Source organism: Cololabis saira, chromosome 7 (assembly GCF_033807715.1).
Source record: "Cololabis saira isolate AMF1-May2022 chromosome 7, fColSai1.1, whole genome shotgun sequence".
In the NCBI taxonomy this organism is placed as follows: domain Eukaryota; kingdom Metazoa; phylum Chordata; class Actinopteri; order Beloniformes; family Belonidae; genus Cololabis; species Cololabis saira.
Window position 1 is genome coordinate 8152314 of NC_084593.1, and position 18103 is coordinate 8170416.

At 39.8% G+C, this 18103-nt stretch overlaps 1 protein-coding gene across 1 annotated transcript in view; it reads right to left on the reverse strand.

The window, feature by feature from the left end:
* Positions 1 to 18103, reverse strand: part of afg2a (AFG2 AAA ATPase homolog A) — a 354383-nt gene that overhangs the window by 35091 nt on the left and 301189 nt on the right. The window contains 1 exon segment of the mRNA XM_061724760.1: positions 6461 to 6625. Within this exon segment, the coding sequence (XP_061580744.1) occupies positions 6461 to 6625 (165 nt within the window).

The window sequence follows — 18103 nt, forward strand, 5'->3', positions numbered from 1 at the left end:
TACGAGAATAAAGTCGTAAAATTACGAGAATAAAGTCGTAATATTACGACTTTATTCTCGCAACAATGACTTTATTCTCGTAATATTACGACTTTATTCTCGCAACAATATGACTTTATTCTCATAATATTACGACTTTATTCTCGTAATATTACGACTTTATTCTCGTAACATTAGGTTTTGACTTTATTCTCGTAATATTACGACTTTATTCTCGTAATATTACGACTTTATTCTCGTAATATTACGACTTTATTCTTGTAATTTTATGACTTTATTCTCGTAATTTCCAAAATTTTTTTGTCTTAGTTTGGCCCTAATACTCCGTCGTATTAACGAGCCTCTGCCATAGAGGGACTGTAGCACCCTATAATGTAATAATTTCACCCTATAATGTAATAAATTCACCCTATAATGTAATAATTTCCTGAAAATGTAATAAAATTTGCACTTAACTCAATCGAAAATGTAATAAAATCCAATAATGTAATAACTTCACCAATAATGTAATAAAATATCCTGACTGATATTGTAATAACATTTTTACCGATAATGTAATACCTTATTACCTTATTGGGAATTTATTACATTTTTAGGTGGGTCTTTTTTTTTTTCCAAAACTGATAATGTAATATATATGTTCATTTTCAGTCCAGAGTTCTGCATTTTGTGTTTTAAGTATCTAAGAATGTTATATACACTGGATTTGAAAAACCAGAATGACTATTGGGTTAAATTGCAGACTTTGAGTAACATGTAATAAATTCCCAAAAATGTAATAAGGTATTACATTATTGGTTAAAAATGTTATTACAATATCCGTCAGGATATTTTATTACTTTATTGGTGAAGTTATTACATTATTGGGTTTTATTACATTTTTAATTGAGTTCAGTGCAAATCTTATTACATTTTCAGGAAATGATTACATTATAGGAAATTATTACATTATAGGGTGCTACAGGGACCCAAAGTTGGATATACGGAAGTTGTTTGTATCTAACTGGATAACTATTTGCTTCTTTTTGGAAGAGTTGTTCTGAAATCTTTCGTTCAAACCGCTGTAAAAACTAAAAATATTACATATTACTAAATATATTACATAAGGAAATACAATTCCACCTGCAAACGGCCTCATTTGATTGATGACATATCTGGCATCACCTTTCAGCTCCAAACCCTTGACCTTTCCAACGGGTATATGACATCAGAGACTTCAGGCTGTTACAAAGTTGATGTTCCTTGTAATATTTTCCATTTCAATGAACAAACTGAGGGAAATTATTACGTCAGAGTTCCTTTAAAAGCTCACTTTGTTTCCAGCCTGACGTGCTAGAGCAGGGGTGTCCAACGTCGGCCCTCCAGGGCTGGTGTCATGGACGTTTTAGATGTTTCCACATCTGATTCTAATTAATGCTCGTCATCAGCTTGTCTTCAAGGTCTGAATGTCTCTGTTAATGACACGGCCGTGTCTGTCAGGGTGAGCGTTAGAGCATGGAAACATCTAAAACCTGCTCAAACCCTTGAGGACCGACGGATGGCTGGAAGTGAGGGAGGTTTGATAAAATACTCTTATCAGCTTCTTATTTGGGAGGGTTTTATTGCACCTACACTAACAATTCTCCCCCAGAGACGATGTTTTCCCCAACTATACAGGACTGTCTCAGAAAATTAGAATATTGTGATAAAGTTCTTTATTTTCTGTAATGCAAAAATGTCATACATTCTGGATTCATTACAAATCAACTGAAATATTGCAAGCCTTTTATTATTTTAATATTGCTGATCATGGCTTACAGCGTAAGAAAACTCAAATATCCTATCTCAAAAAATTAAAATATTCTGGGAATCTTAATCTTAAACTGTAAGCCATAATCAGCCATATTAAAATAATAAAAGGCTTGCAATATTTCAGTTGATTTGTAATGAATCCAGAATGTATGACATTTTTATTTTTTTTTAATTGCATTACAGAAAATAAAGAACTTTATCACAATATTCTTATTTTCTGAGACAGTCCTGTAGATGTCCCACATAGGAATGTTGACGTTTCAAGGTTTATTTTTACAGAAATACACTATCATGTCAGATTAATGGTGAAAAAGGTGGACATTTAATGGAAGACAGTTATTCCCGGGAAAAGCACTGAAGAGGAACGCCAATGCCGAGAGGGTTTTGTAGGAGAACATGATCTGTGACGGTCAATCACCAAATGCAGGAGTCAGTTCAGAGTTGGACTGTAGAAAGTCATTTTGTTTTTGCTGTTTTCTTTCACTGCTGGTCAGAGTTTACACTAAGAAAACACCTTCATATGCAACGTTACCTCAACAGTCCATGCTGACCAGTTTAATGCAGTCATTCTTCAATAAGGAGACGGTGACACACATTTTTCACACAGTTGCAACTCAGAAATGGCTGTGATTGCCAACTTGTTGGGCTCAAGCATTAAGGAGAAGTAGGCCTGTGTTGAAAAAAATTGATTTCCCAATTCTAAATCGATTCTCATATTAATTCCTAAAAATCGATTTTTTTAATTTTTTTTTTTTTTTTTATTTATGTATTTTTTTTTTTCATCATTACATTACAACTTTTGGTTATTTTTTTGTTTATCCCCAAAAAAGGAATGTTTTGTTGGACACGAGAATAACTGGTGTCATGTTTTTGCCTTTAAATATGTTTAAAGGTATGAAAACATTAAAGTATTAGGTTATAATTGCATAAATTGTCTATATTTCATTACTTTATATACTGTTTTGGGGTTACATTTGCAAAAAATACTAAAAACCAAATGCTCAAAAATTAAAAACCAAAATAGACCGAAAATGGAACAAATAAAAACGGAATGTGGGAAAAAATAAAACCGATTTCATCCGTCTCTGTTTCCTCCCTGGATCTGTTTGGTAATTCTGACCCACATGATGTTTCTGAAAATAGTTCTATCAGCATTCTGGGAGCTGATTGGTCCTTACAGCATCATTAGCTGCCAATACTTGCTGTTTAATCTTAATATAATACTAGTAGTAATATTTTGCATAACTACAGTCATATAATTCATGCAACAGCTCAAAAAACAGTTTTAATAACACTAACCCTAATCAATATCGGAATCGGATCGAATCAAATCTTGATAATCGATTCTGAATCTTAAGAATCGGAATCGAATCGATTCTTGACATTTGAATTGATCCCCAGCCCTAAGGAGAAGATTTTAAATGTTTTTCAGGTTGGATTTCTGCGGCTCCTGAACTGTTTTGCTCAAATAAACCTTTGATGTCGAAACATAAAGCTGGGATTTCCAGCAAGATATAATGTACTCCTCAGAGGATAGAAACAGGGAAAAAGAAACTTCTTCAAAATAAGTCTATGCATTTGTTTTTCCAAAATTCTTCTGCAGACCTGGTTCTGTTTTCTTTTCATTTCTGAGCGATTGGCATCTCGGAGGACAGTGGCGGCGTTTTTCTGCTCAAGACAATGCGAAGCACGCGGCGGAGAGACAGATCTGTGACACAAAGGGGTGTTTGTACGATTCCTCGCAGGCCAGCGTGAGATCACAAGGACGCTCACTGACACAGCACAGACACGGGGTCGGCATCATGGAAAAGCACAGTAACATCTCTCTGCTCGGAGAGCCAGTCACACTTTGTCATTTAGCAGTCAGAGGAAATTAAAAAGTTAAGATGCAGACTTGTTGAACCCTGGCTGGCAGCTCCAGCTGTCTGGCACCAATTACATTTAATTATTACACATGACATCAGGTGTTACAGCCGAGCCATATTTCAGCTGAGCGGCAAAAGAAACGAGTCTCAATTTATAAGAACCGGCATGGTAAAATCAGCTGAATGGAGCTGATATTGTTCTGGGAGCTGCAGGTCAGTCCAACACTTGCTAAGTGCAGTTTTTGGTGCGTTTGGACTTATGTCCTGGAGTTTAGACATTAAAAATGTTATTTAGAGGGTTTTCAATCAACGGGGGGGGGGGGTTTATGCCCAAATGTTGAGACACCTGATGCAACTGGTCTGGCTGGTCTTTATTTCTTCACAGATGAGACGTCTTTGTTATTCTTATGTGCACATTTGGACACATGGTCAGTTTTGACCATAACACTCGTGGTTTTTGTAAAGAATGTATGGAAGATCAAAACTGAGATGTTGTTTAGGGAAGTAAAATCAGTGTAAACTGATTATACGTAGAATATAACGCAGACATTTTTTATTACTGTAGATGTACAGAAGAGTATTAGGGCCAATAATATTTTAGAGGAGGAAGATTTTTTTTTTCATTATGCACTTCGAGAAAAAAGTCGAAATGTCGAGAAAAAAGCTGAAATGTCGAAAAGTCAAGATTAATGTTGAAGTACAATTTCGAGAATAAAGTTGAAATGTTGAGAAAAAAAGCGAAATTTCGACTTTATTCACGAAATTTCAACTTTTCTCTCGAAATTGTACTTCAACATTAATCACGACATTTCAACTTTTTTCTCGACATTACGACTTTTTTCTCGAAGTGCACAATAAAAAAAGAATCTTCCAGTCTCAATTTTTTTTTCTCTTGCATGGCCCTAATACTCTTCCGTAGATAAGGTATCATATATGCTTCCTAAAAGGAGCTTGAGGCCGGATTGTGGCAAGATTTATGAAAAAAATCCGTATACATTTTAAGTTTTCTAGTAATAATGTCAGATGAAGCGTTCCAAACCAAAAAGAATGTTTCCTCTAGTGTATCTCTCCTTTGCCTTGAACAGGCTGTGTGCTGCAAAATGTGCTGCAATTCGGTCCCGAATTTCCTGCGCTGTCCTGAGGATGTGACGTCACATGACGCTGCATGCGCGTTCTCCCCGTTCTCCCGTGCCGGCTTCACTGTTGGCTGCAGTACCCCCAACGGCCGTCGTGGTGAAGGGTGGCGCTAGAGAGTCTCATTTCTTAAAAGGAGCCTCAAGCTCCTTTAACTTTTACCTTTAACTTTGCTTCTGTGACCTGACACTGGTACGTGCCAGCAACAGTCACTTTTACTGACCTCTCTCTTCCTGTTCAACTCAAAACTGATGAAAGAGAGGCAGAAGAGGGACTTGAAGCGTACCGATCACGTGTGTTGCGTCAGGGTGCTGTGTGTCTTGTAGCTCAAGGGTGTCTCGCTAAAGCCGGGCAGACACTGTACGATTATCGGCTCGTTTTGAGACGATTTTCCAGTGGTGCGTCTATTTTTTGGATCGGGCCGGATTTCGACCCAATCGTTGGTCGTGCCTCGTGCAGTAAACGTGGGGCAACGACGAGAGGTTAACACCTCAGGACGAGCTCCCGATCATGAATCGTGAGCTCGCAAGAAAATCAAACTTGTTGTAAATCCTGGTCGCTCCTCGTGAAGAAATCACACAGTTGAAGCAGCTACGACCCGATTTGCATCATCATTTTGCAGAGAGCATGCGCAATCTCTGATGTCACGTCAAAAACTATTATTTGTAGTTTAAAGTGTTGCAAATTCCCATTACAAATCATGTTTTAATAGCTGAAAAAAAGACAGCATTTCCCACGTCTGCCCAGCCAATTCCTTGTCCAATCACGACGTTGTCTAATCTTTTTTCATTTATCGCCACACAGAATGGCACAAATTACTAAAGGCTGATTTATGGTTCCGCGTTACACCAACGCAGAGCCTACAGCGTAGGCTATAATTCAGGTTTAAGGCAGCGCGTTTGTTTTTGCTGAGCATCTTCGTTGTCTCCCACTTCTGGGTTCCTCCTCTTCCACTTCTTTTTGACGTTGCAGTTCCAGTACGACCAACGTGAGGATTATGATCGTATAGTGTGAGCAGACGGAGCATCAGAGCATCGAGTCGTACAGTGTGAGACCATAAATCGTGGGCTGTGAACTTTTGAACTCAGCGATCTAGTCGTGCAGTTTGAGATGAGGCTGAATCAAATGATTAAAAATATCACAGTGTATGCCCAGCTTAAGGCGTAGCGAGGCCGTCACGTCCATGAAGATGCATAAACCAAGACTCATCCTCTGTTGATCAAATCCGTGCAAATCAACAAAACACTTTAAGAATAATGTTTTTTTCTTTCCTTTTGGAAAAAGCAGTGAAGGCCGATGGAAACGCACCAAACTCACCTGACGGACGACATGACTGAATGACATCTGGGGGATAAAAACATGGCATGAAAGAATAAACACAACAAGCCTGAATGGACTCAGAAAGACCTCGGCGTTCGTAGCCAACGTGACTTTTTCTTTTCTTGTGAAACACGGAGCGTAGAGCCGCCCGGTCTATCAAGAGTCTGCTTCAAGTTTGTTTTGACATCCGATGGGAGCCCCGCCAGTCAAGAGGAAACAGATCCTCCGTGCGGTCATTCGCTGTTGTTGATCCCTCACAAGTTGCAGAACCGAGTAAAAAACTGCCTCTCAGAGCAGAACACATCTCTACATCCTACAAGTGTTGGAGTGTTGGGGGGGTTGCAGCTCACCTCGGCTCCGGAGTACTTGTCGGTTCGAGACGTCAGATCGTCGACGGACACGTCTTCGGCCACGGGCATTTGGCAGAACTGCAGAGAGAAGATCTCCCGCCGGGTGGGAGCGTCCGGGAGGGGAACGTAGACGATGCGGTCGAGGCGACCCGGGCGCATCAGAGCCTGCGGGACAGGAAGACAGAAAAGTTCCCTTAAAGCTCTTCAGTTGTACATAATCACGATGACTACGTTTACATGCAGTCATAATTCGGGTTATTGCTAATATTCCGGTTAGTGAAACATTCGGAATATTCAGTTTACATGGTAATTAATCATTTGGGATATCTGGATCAAACCAGTGACGCGTGGAGAACGTCATGACACAATTACCGTCATTTCCGCTTCTTCTTCTTCTGTATCCAAATTCAAAACAAATGCTGCTTCGTGCAACTTTTCGCTATCCCGGTAGGGCTGGGCGATATGGACCAAAAGTCATATCTTGATATTTTCTAGCTGAATGGCGATACTCGATATATATCGATATTTTTTCTGTGCCATAATTGGGGTTTCCCCCAAAAGCATTATAGCATAGCATCTCTGTTAGCTTCATTTTTTTCTGAGGCAAACCCTTAAAAAAACAGTCAGTTTTAATACAAAGCCTCGTGCCAAATGTCACACAGGTTCCTTTATTAACAGAGGTCTGCACAATATCAAAATGTATAAAACCAATGAAATAAAAATAAACTGCCTGCATATATAGAATAAAAATGCTTCTTGAATAAAATAAAACAAATATCCCTTTCCTGCATAACAATTAAATTAAAATACACTGCAATTAATACAATGTAGACAGTAACAGGCAGACTTTTCCACTGAGGTTGACAGTTGTGCAAATAACAAAACATTTGTGCAAATCTCAAATAAAACATTCAAGACAATTTGTCACAAAATAAGCTATATCAAAATCACAAAAAAAAAAAAAATAAAAAAAAAAATTGATATAAATGATATTGTCTCGTACCATATCGCGTTTGAGAATATATAGATATATATTAAAATCTCGATATATCGCCCAGCCCTATATCCCGGTACTTTCTACTGTCTACAAATGCAGAAATGTTCATATCCTTCATTACATTTATGAAGTGATTAGTCTCCTCCTGGTCTTGCGTTTCTCCGTGTTTATAAGAACTTCCTGGACTCAAAAGACCAGGATTCCTTGTGAACAGAGCATGAGCAGAAAACAAATTCATGTTCCGTTTGATGGAGATATTCCATTTGGCGTTTACATGACCCAATATTCAGGTTTTAAAAGGAGTAACCCAGGGGTCAAGAGCAAATTCGGGTTATTCAAAGGGGTTATTGGTGTTTACATGACCGTGCAAAACCGGGTTATTGCCAATATTCAGGTTTTAAAAGGGTTATTGATGCATTGACGCAGTCAGTGATGTCAGGACAGCACAGCTCTGACCTCTGACCTCCCTGGCGTTGGAGTGTTAGATCTAGGAACTGAACCGACTCAGCCGACGGGACCAAACGCCTCAAAGGTAACGTGTGAAATGTGAGTTTTCTACTTGTAGCCGTCAGCGTGGAGACAGCGTTGACCCCGTCTGATAAACCCTCCACCTCCTCCAGATCACGTCTCCCTGACCCCACAACAGTCCCGGAGCTCCCGAAGCCGCCGCCGTCTCGCTTGTCAGGTGTGATTAGGTGGCAGGCGCCTCCTCAACACAGACGGACAAATATGTCCCATCTCCAGTTGCGTGTCCTCGGCTGTGGTAAAACACACCGCCTGACAGGCCGACTAGCCGGGGGACAGTGGGGTTTGTTCAATAGCTGCGCTTCACTCATTTAACGTGAGTAACGAGCAGTACTGGAGTTGAGGGGGGATGAGGGGGACGGCACCCCCCCCTGAAATAAGAACGGTCAAAATCATCCCCCCTGTAAAACTGCCATCCCCCCTTTCCATCCCTTATTTCATTTCATCAATGAATGTGGTTTTACTGCTATTTCAACATTTAGAGTCATCACCAGAAAAATAACACCAGAAAAATAACTTATTTGACAATTTTCACCTGTTTCAAGTAAATTTTCACTTGAAATAAGTAGAAAAATCCGCCTGTAATGAGAACTGGCAGATTTTTCTACTTATTTCAAGTGAAAATCTACTTGAAACAGGTGAAATGTGTTGTTTTTTCCAGTGATGAGTCTTGTTTTAAGTGTAATAAGATTTCTTTACTATAATGAGACATTTTAACTAGAAATAAGAGTAATATTCTTGTTAAGATTTTGAGTTTTTGCAGTGATCCATGTTACTTATCCTGTGAAGGACAGAGTCATATTGATAAGTTCAGAAAAGTGTTTTTTATTGTTGTGTTTTGATGTATTTGATGTAAGCCCAGTGGATATTTAAAGCTTACAGAAGGCTGCATTTAACTGCTGCTATGTCATTCCTGCAGTATTTCTGCAGGTGTTTTGGTCACTGCTATTATTTGTAATATATTATATTATTTGTAATCAGCACAATTATCTGTCCCCATATGATAAAATCCACCACCCCCCCTGATTTTTTCTTACAACTGGAGTACTGGTAACAACATGTCGGACCGTTGGAAAAGCAGAGATGGCTGAGTCTGGTGTTTATGCCTCGGCGGCTGCTGCTCTTCCAGGACTCGGAGCGTCGCTCCTGGATCTGGGCCAGACAGGCGGCGGCCGGGCCGGCAGAGACGGAGCGGGAGATACATGCAGACGCGAGGCACACGGGAGGTCACGTCAGGAGTGATCAGTGTAGGCTGGGGGGATCGCAGCCGCAGCCTTTGAGGTCCTGCCTGCAGATCACACTGTTATTCCTGCACTCTGGTGTCTTACATGTGCCCGGCAGCCTCGCTCCTCCATGTACTGGACAGGGAAATGTGAACAATGCAAAGGAACAGGGCAAAGTAAAACTCAGTGACAGCTAAAGTTGCTTTCGCCAATGAAAATTATGACTAAATATCGTCGTCAACGAACCTTTATCACCTGAGGAAAACGAGACGAGACGCAATGAAAATGCTGACGATAATGATAATTAAATATATAATGCAATATCGTAGACGAATAAAAATGAGACTAAGGCCCAGTCCCAATCCCCCCTAGTCCTACTTTTCAGCACTACCCCTAAATTTTGCGTGTTCCCGTGAGGGTAGTGGTGTCCCAATTCCTCTTTACATGTAGGGCTAGTGGATATTAATCTAACCCTTCACAGTGAAGGATTTCAGATGCTGACTCTCTGACCGAGGACCAGAGAAATTTCCCAGAATGCTTTACATCATCATTTGCAGCCTGAATCAAACAAAAAACATGGCGGACATTTCAAATTTTTAGTGAATAAAATCAATATTTTGAGTCAGTTTCTGCATAAAAATGAGTTTTGATTACATTTCTAGCGAGAAATATATATTTTACTTTAATAATATTCACTCAGTGAATGTACATAATCACTCACTTGCCCGTTGTTGCAAAGATCAAGCCAGAATAAAGGCTGATTTATGGTTCCGCGTTACACCAACGCAGAGTCTACGGCGTAGGTTACGGCGTCGATTTAACGCGGAACCATAAATCGCCGGCGGCTCTTCTCATCCCGAAAACATCGGAGCAAATTTCTTAACAGGCGTTATTTGGATAAACTGAGCCCAGGTTGGGGATCTTAACGGTTACTTTTACGCCTGAAAAACTATTAAAACTTAATAAAGTGGCATATTAACAGCGCTACAGCGGAAATTAAAACAGCTTTTAGCTCTGGGCTTCCTGATATGGTGTGACGTATGTGCAAACGTAACTACACAGTCGCTTACGTACCCGAACGTAAACCACGCAGTGACGTAGCAAGTGGTGTCCAGATCCCTAGAGAAGATTACAAGGGCCCTAAGGTTTGTGGTTTCATTTTTAGGGCAAGTGGTAGAAAGTAGGGGGTGTATTGTGATTGGCCCTAAAATGTAAATTACAAAATAAAAACTCTGCTAAAATGTGTGTAATTTTCGTTGACCAAAACAAGACGAAATGTTCTACCAAAGATCCTTAACATCCATGTTTTCAGTAGTTTCTCTGGTTTAATGTCCATGTTTTCAGTAGTTTCTCTGGTTTAGTTCTGCTGGGTGACGTTAGTCCTCAATCCCAGTCGCTGCAGCAGGAATCAGATCCAGAAGATGCAGCTGCAGAGTTAGAGGCTGATGCCGTTAACGCAGAGCCCTAGGTTCACGTCAATTTAAAACAAAGTTACATAGAGAAACGCAGGGATCTGCTCTGGGGCTGGAGAAGAAGAAGATCCATCTTTGGATACACTTTCCTGCATAGATGTGGAAAAGAAAACCCAAGGTGTCGTCGAAAAAGAAAAAGAGGGGGAGAAATAAATATGTTGTAAACTCAAAATAGAGCGTCTTCTGTATCTGGAATGAATGTATTCTTGAGTCTATAAGGTAACAATAATATAATAATAAAATAACCTTGTTTTAATTGTAAAATGGGTTTGGCAATCCCAATCCCAATTTTGACTAAAACTAGACTAAAATGGTCCTGGACAATTCTGACTAAAATAAGACTAAAGCGCTCAGACTTTTATTCAACTGAAACTTGATACGACTAAAAGGAGAATGAACGTGACTAAAACTAATAAAAACTAAAATGATGGCTCGACCCAAAGACTAGATTAAAAACTAAAATTGAAACAGAATGACAAAAACAACACTGGTGACAGCTGGATCTACCTGACAGACCTGGACGTGAAGGACGCTGCTCAACTAAAAACTACTTAGTTTGTTTACCGCTTGGATGCATATCCCCATTTGAACAACTATTTCCCCCTCACTGATGGGCAGCGTCACTGCAACATGAAAGGACAGAGTGATGGATCGTGGGAGGAAGCTTTCTTGTTTTGCAGGTCTCTGTATTATTCCACTGCTTTATGGAGGGGTGGACAGCTGCGAGTGACAAACCCGCATCATAAAACAGACGGAGAGGAACAGCGTCAACATTATTCAGACCAGGAAACGGCTGGAAGTGGAGGAGACCTGCTGGGAGATGCAGGTTGGAGGAGCTGAGACTTCGCGGGGGCTTCAGACTTCAGCACCGTTTTGTCGTCATGGATCCTCTGACTAGGCCTGTGTTGAAAAAATAGATTTCCCAATTCTAAATCGATTCTCATATTAATTCCTAAAAATCGATTCATATGTCTAAAGATCGATTTAAATTTTTTTATTTTTTATTTTTTTATTTAATTTTATTTATTTTATTTTTTTTCATCATTACATTACAACTTTTGGTTATTTTTTTTGTTTATCCCCAAAAAATGAATGTTTTGTTGGACACGAGAATAACTGGTGCCATGTTTTTGCCTTTAAATATGTTTAAAAGTATGAAAACATTAAAGTGTTAAGTTATAATTGCATAAATTGTCTATATTTCATTACTTTATATACAAAAAATGCTAAAAACCAAATGCTCAAAAATTAAAAACCGAAATAGACCGAAAATGGAACAAATAAAAATGGAATGTGGGAAAAAATAAAACCGATTTCATCCGTCTCTGTTTCCTCCCTGGATCTGTTTGGTAATTCTGACCCACACGATGTTTCTGAAAACAGTTCTATCAGCATTCTGGGAGCTGATTGGTCCTTACAGCATCATTAGCTGCCAATACTTGCTGTTTAATCTCAATACTAGTAGTAATATTTTGCATAACTACAGTCATATAATTCATGCAACAGTTCAAAAAACAGTTTTAATAACACTAACCCAGGGGTCGGCAACGTGCGGCTCTGGAGAATGCGGCTCTTTAGCGCCGCCCTAGTGGCTCCTGGAGCTTTTTCAAAAATGTTTGACCTTTTTTTTCCTTTTTTTTCTTCTTTTTTTCCTTTTTTTTCTTCTTTTTTTCTTCCTTTTTCCTTTCGACATTTCAACCTTTTTCTCAAAATTTTGACTTTTTTCTCGATATTTCAACTTTTTTTTCGACAATTCGACTTTTTTCTTGAGATTGTACTTCAACATTAATCTCGACATTTTGACTCTTTTCTCGAAATTTTGACTTTTTTTCTCGACATTTCGACATTTTTCCTCAAAATTTAGACTTTTTCTCGAAGTGCATAATGAAAAAAAAAATCATCCCCCAGTTATAACTAATATAGAAACATGCAGCATGTGTTGTCTTCAATCTAAGGCTTATACAAGACTTTTCATTTTTTGCGGCTCCAGACATATTTGTTTTTTGTGTTTTCGGTCCAATATGGCTCTTTTAACATTTTGGGTTGCCGACCCCTGCACTAACCCAAATCAATATCAGAATCGAATTGGATCGAATCAAATCTTGATAATCGATTCTGAATCTTAAGAATCGGAATCGATTCTTGACATTTGAATGGATCCCCAGCCCTACAGGAAACGGCTGGAAGTGGAGGAGAACCTGCTGGGAGATGCAGGTTGGAGGGGCCGAGGCTTCGCCGGGGCTTCAGACTTCAGCACCGTTTTTGTCGTCACGGATCCCCTGACATGTCGAAGGATAAATGCTGGCGTTAAGAGCGGCGTGCCGGAGGCGAGATGAGCGGAGCGGGGACTTCAGCCCTGTGCTCGTTTGTCACAGCAGGTTGAGCCAGTAGCAGTGGAGCGTGCTGCATTATGCAGGGGACGTGCCAGGGACACTTCCTGAGCTGCTTTCTCTGGAAGTATCAGGCGGCTGCATGCCAACACAAACCTGCTGACCCCCGGCAAAATAACTCACGCAGACAGACAGTCACTCCCATCAGCGCTGACAAACACTTGCACGCACAACTTCCATGCGGGTAAACACACATCAATTCCCGTAAAAAAAAACACTCCCGGGATTGATCTTTTTTCACATTTTTGATCATTTTCTTTTTAAATCCTGTGCAGAAACTTGCTACTTCATCAGCACACTAATTCTCTCCACACATAAAAGGAGAGAGCCTGTGGCTTCCAGGCACTGGGGCTCCAGAGAGACTCCCAGAAAGCAGAGCCGACCCTCAGCTTTGAGACTGCTAAACTCATCTGACTGCCCTGGAGGGAAAGAAAGGCTTTTTTTCCCTTTCCTCTCAGCAAGAGCAGTGGGGCCCATCCATCACTTAACAAGATACACTTCCTGCTCTCAAGGATCTGGGGGTTGGTGGCGGTGGGGGGGTAAGAGGGAGGTTGGGACCCCCGAAAGACAAATACTTTGGTTTGGCATGTCGGGCGAGGGTTGACGGGCTCTTTCTCTAAAACGGCATCGTCCACCTGAAGCCTCGGCTCGCCGGGAGAACGGCAGGAGACGAGGGAACAAAGATGAGGACAGAAACAGAGAGAGACCTCGAGCACAAACCCCTGATAAGCAGAGGTGTCAAAAGTATTCACATTCATTACTCAGGTAGAAGTATAGATACTAGAGTTTAAAAATACTCCTGTAGAAGTTGAAGTATCAACTCAAGTTTTTTACTCGAGTAAAAGTATAAAAGTACTGGTTTCAAAACTACTTAAAGTATAAAAGTAAAAGTAATGTAAGGGGGAAAAAGCCATTAAGGACAAAAGCCATTGAAAATGAATGTATTTTAGTATAATGCAAATATATTAAAGAACCATATATGTGTACTATTGAGCATTAACCCTTGTGCTGTCTTTGGGTCAAGGGAGGAGGAAGAGAAGAAGGGAGGAAGGGAAAAAGGAAGGAATGAAGGAAGGAATGAAGGAAGGGAAAAAGAGGAAGGGAAGAAGGAAGCAAGGGAAAAAAGAAGGAAGGAAGGAAGGAAGGAAGGACGGAAGGAAGGAAGGAAGGAATGAAGGACAGAAGGAAGGAAGGAAGGAAGGAAGGAAGGGAAAAAGAGGAAGGGAAGAAGGAAGGAAGGGAAAAAAGAAGGAAGGAAGGACGGAAGGAAGGAAGGAAGGAAGGAAGGAAGGAAGGAAGGAAGGAAGGAAGGAAGGAATGAAGGACAGAAGGAAGGAAGGAAGGAAGGAAGGAAGGAAGGAAGGACGGAAGGAAGGAAGGAAGGAAGGGAAAAAGAGGAAGGGAAAAAAGAAGGAAGGAAGGAAGGAAGGAAGGACGGAAGGAAGGAATGATGGAAGGAAGGAAGGAAGGAAGGAAGGAAGGAAGGATGGAAGGAAGGAAGGAAGGAAGGAAGTGAGAAAAGAGGAAGGGAAGAAGGAAGTAAGGAAGGAAAGAAGGAAGGAAGGATGGAAGGGAAAAAGAGGAAGGGAAGAAGGAAGGAAGGGAAAAAGAAGGAAGGAAGGAAGGAAATAAGGAAGGAAAGAAGGAAGGAAGGATGGAAGGGAAAAAGGAAGGAAGGGAAAAAAGAAGGAAGGGAGGAAGGAAGGAAGGAAGTGAGAAAAGAGGAAGGGAAGAAGGAAGGAAGGAAGGAAGGAAGGAAGGAAGGAAGGGAGGAAGGAAGGACGGGAGAAAATAAGGAAGGGAGGAAAGAAGGAAGGGAAAAAGAAGGAAGGAAGGGAAAAAGAAGGAAGGAAGGAAGGGAAAAAAGAAGGAAGGAAGGAAGGAAGGAAGGAAGGAATGAAGGAAGGAAGGAAGGGAGGAAGGAAGGATGGGAGAAAATAAGGAAGGGAGGAAAGAAGGAAGGGAAAAAGAAGGAAGGAAGGAAGGAAGGAAGGAAGGAAGGAAGGAAGGAAGGAAGGAAGGAAGGAAGGAAGGAAGGAAGGAAGGAAGGAAGAACAGGAGAATTAGGTCATTTTGACCCAAAGACAGTACAAGGGTTAACACGTGTTTCAGAGAGCAGGAGATATGATGACTAGTTGCCTATAAGTATTGTAAAGGTGCAAAAAGTCAAACTTCAGAGGCATGTTATCATTTATCCTAACCTTTATTGGAATGTACATCCAAGTTTAGTTGCAGGAATCTGAGGGAACGGATGTAAGAACAAAACTGGACAAGAACATCTGAAACAACCACAACCAAATTCACTCTATCCGGATGGAGCAATTTAACTGGATAGTTTTTTATTAAAGGCCGAAATGAAATAGAGTAACGGTTGTTTTTAAAATGTAAGGAGTAAAAAGTACAGATAATTGCGTGAAAATGTAAGGAGTAAAAGTAAAAAGTCGTCTGAAAAATAATTATTCCAGTGAAGTATAGGTAACCAAAATTTCTACTTAAGTAAGGTAACAAAGTATTTGTACTTCGTTACTTGACACCTCTGCTGATAAATGCACCGCACTAAAACACACATCCCAATAAATCCTCCGTTGCTCCAACAGGAGTCTGCGCTGCGGATTTGCATCCACCTCGTTGCACCTCTGACATGATAGGCATCATTACACATCCGCCATCGCTAATTAGAAAATACCCCCAGGTTAGGAATACCAAACTGCTTTCTAATTCTTAGAAATCTGGGACCAATTTGCACTTGGGTGATGCACCGGTGAGCAGAATGTGGGATTTGACGTGTAAGACATCAGCAGAGATGATGAATAAGAGGAACTGGTCTGCACCAAGTTTCACTGGCGGTAACCACAGTAATCATTCCAGGAATTGCGATCCTTCTCAAGAAGTGATTACCCCCTAATGACAGACGACTTCCTATCTGCGAAGGCCGGTACCTCTCCTTAACCACGGAGGAATGCTGGGAATCCTGTGCTCAGAGCTCACAGCGGTTCCTGTGCACGCTCTTGGCCGGCTCCGATCTGACCTGCATTGACTGAAGTCTGCAAAGTGTTTACAAACGGACGCCCACGCAACTCAGGTGCCTCAGCTTCCTTTTGTGTTGTGTTTAAGTTTAGACCTCTTTGTTTCTAACGCTGTCCTCAGACTGAGCGAGAAATGAAAAGGAAAACTAGGCCCGATGTACTGAACATTAGGGCTGGGTAAAAAAAAGGCAATTATTTAAAATATTCCTAGTAAAATTAACTGCATGAGAATTTCACAATAAGAAACCAATTAATTTAATCTATACCAAAATGTTGAAAGAGCCATATTGGACCAAAAACACAAAAAACAAATATGTCTGGAGCCGCAAAAATTGATAAGTCTCCTATAAGCCTTAGAATGAAGACAACACATGCTGCATGTATCTATATTAGTTATAACTGGGGGAAGATTTTTTTTTTAATTCTGCACTTCGAGAAAAAAGTCAAAATTTCGAGAAAAAAGTGGAAATGTCAAGATTAATGTTGAAGTACAATCTTGAGAAAAAAGTCGAAATGGCAAGAAAAAAGTCGAAATTTCGAGAAAAAAAGTCGAAATTTTGAGATTAAAAAAGGAAAAAAGAAGAAAAAAGAGAAAAAAATAAGAAAAAAGGAAAAAAAGAGAAAAAAAGGAAAAAAGCAAAAAAAAAGAAAAGGAAAAAAAATAAGAAAAAAAGGAAAAAAAGTCGAAATGTTGAGATTAATGTTGAAGTACAATCTTGAGAAAAAAGTCGAAATGGCGAGAAAAAAGTAGAAATTTCGAGAGAAAAGTCGAAATGTCGAGATTAAAAAAGGAAAAAGGAAGAAAAAAGAGAAAAAAAGAAGAAAAAAGAAAAAAAGTGAAAAAGAGAAAAAAAGGAAAAAAAGAGAAAAAAAAGAAAAAAGGAAAAAAAAGAAGAAAAAAAGGAAGGAAGAAAAAAAAGAAAAAAGGAAAAAAAAGAAGAAAAAAAGGTCAAACATTTTTGAAAAAGCTCCAGGAGCCACTAGGGCGGCGATAAAGAGCAGCATGCGGCTCTAGAGCCGCGGGTTGCCGACCCCCGTACTAGAACCATCTCAAAAGTGACTAATTTGAATCTGATAACTTTGAAACCTTGTCATGTAAAAGACAGAAAGAAAATGAACATTTGCATGTGATTTACCAGGACTTGCCAGTATTTGGCCACAAAGGTGACACGAAAGCAACACAGAAGATGTTTATAAAAGCTACAAACACCTTTGGATCCTACAAGCAGACGGCAACCATGATGAGGCTGGGAGGAATGAAAAGGAAAACTAGGCCCGATGTACTGAACATTAGGGCTGGGTATCGATTCAAATGTCAAGAATCGATACCGATTCTTAATATTCAGAATCGATTATCATGATTCGATTCGATCCGATATTGCCTGACTGTAAAATAACTCGTGAAATAATAATTTCACAATAATTATTGTGAAATAACTAAGAAATAAATAACTCAAACAGGCCTTTCAATATCCATTTAAAGTGCAAAAAAGAAAGAAATTGCAACAGTTCATGCAGTAAACAAATCATTTTAGCTTATCTAATTTATTCTTCCACCATGCACACATATTGCCATGAAGCACCTGGCATTTTTCAGAAGTGTCATGACAAACTGTGTGTCCGACTACTGAGAATAAAGTTCACATGGCGAAAATGATGAAGAAAAAAAAAAAAAATCGATCTTTAGACATAAGAATCTTTTTTTAGGAATTAATATGAGAATCGATTTAGAATCGGAAAATCGATTTTTTTCAACACAGGCCTACTGAACATGATGACTAATTTCTTCCCAGCACATCTGGTGACATTTCTTGGAAAAAAAAAAAAAGTTTAATTTGTTAGTTTTAGGGCTGGGGATCCATTCAAATGTCAAGAATCGATTCGATTCCGATTCTTAAGATTCAGAATCGACTATCACGATCCGATTCGATCCGATATTGATTTGGGTTACTGTTAATAAAACTGTTTTTTCAGCTGTTGCATGAATTATATGACTGTGTAGTTATGCAA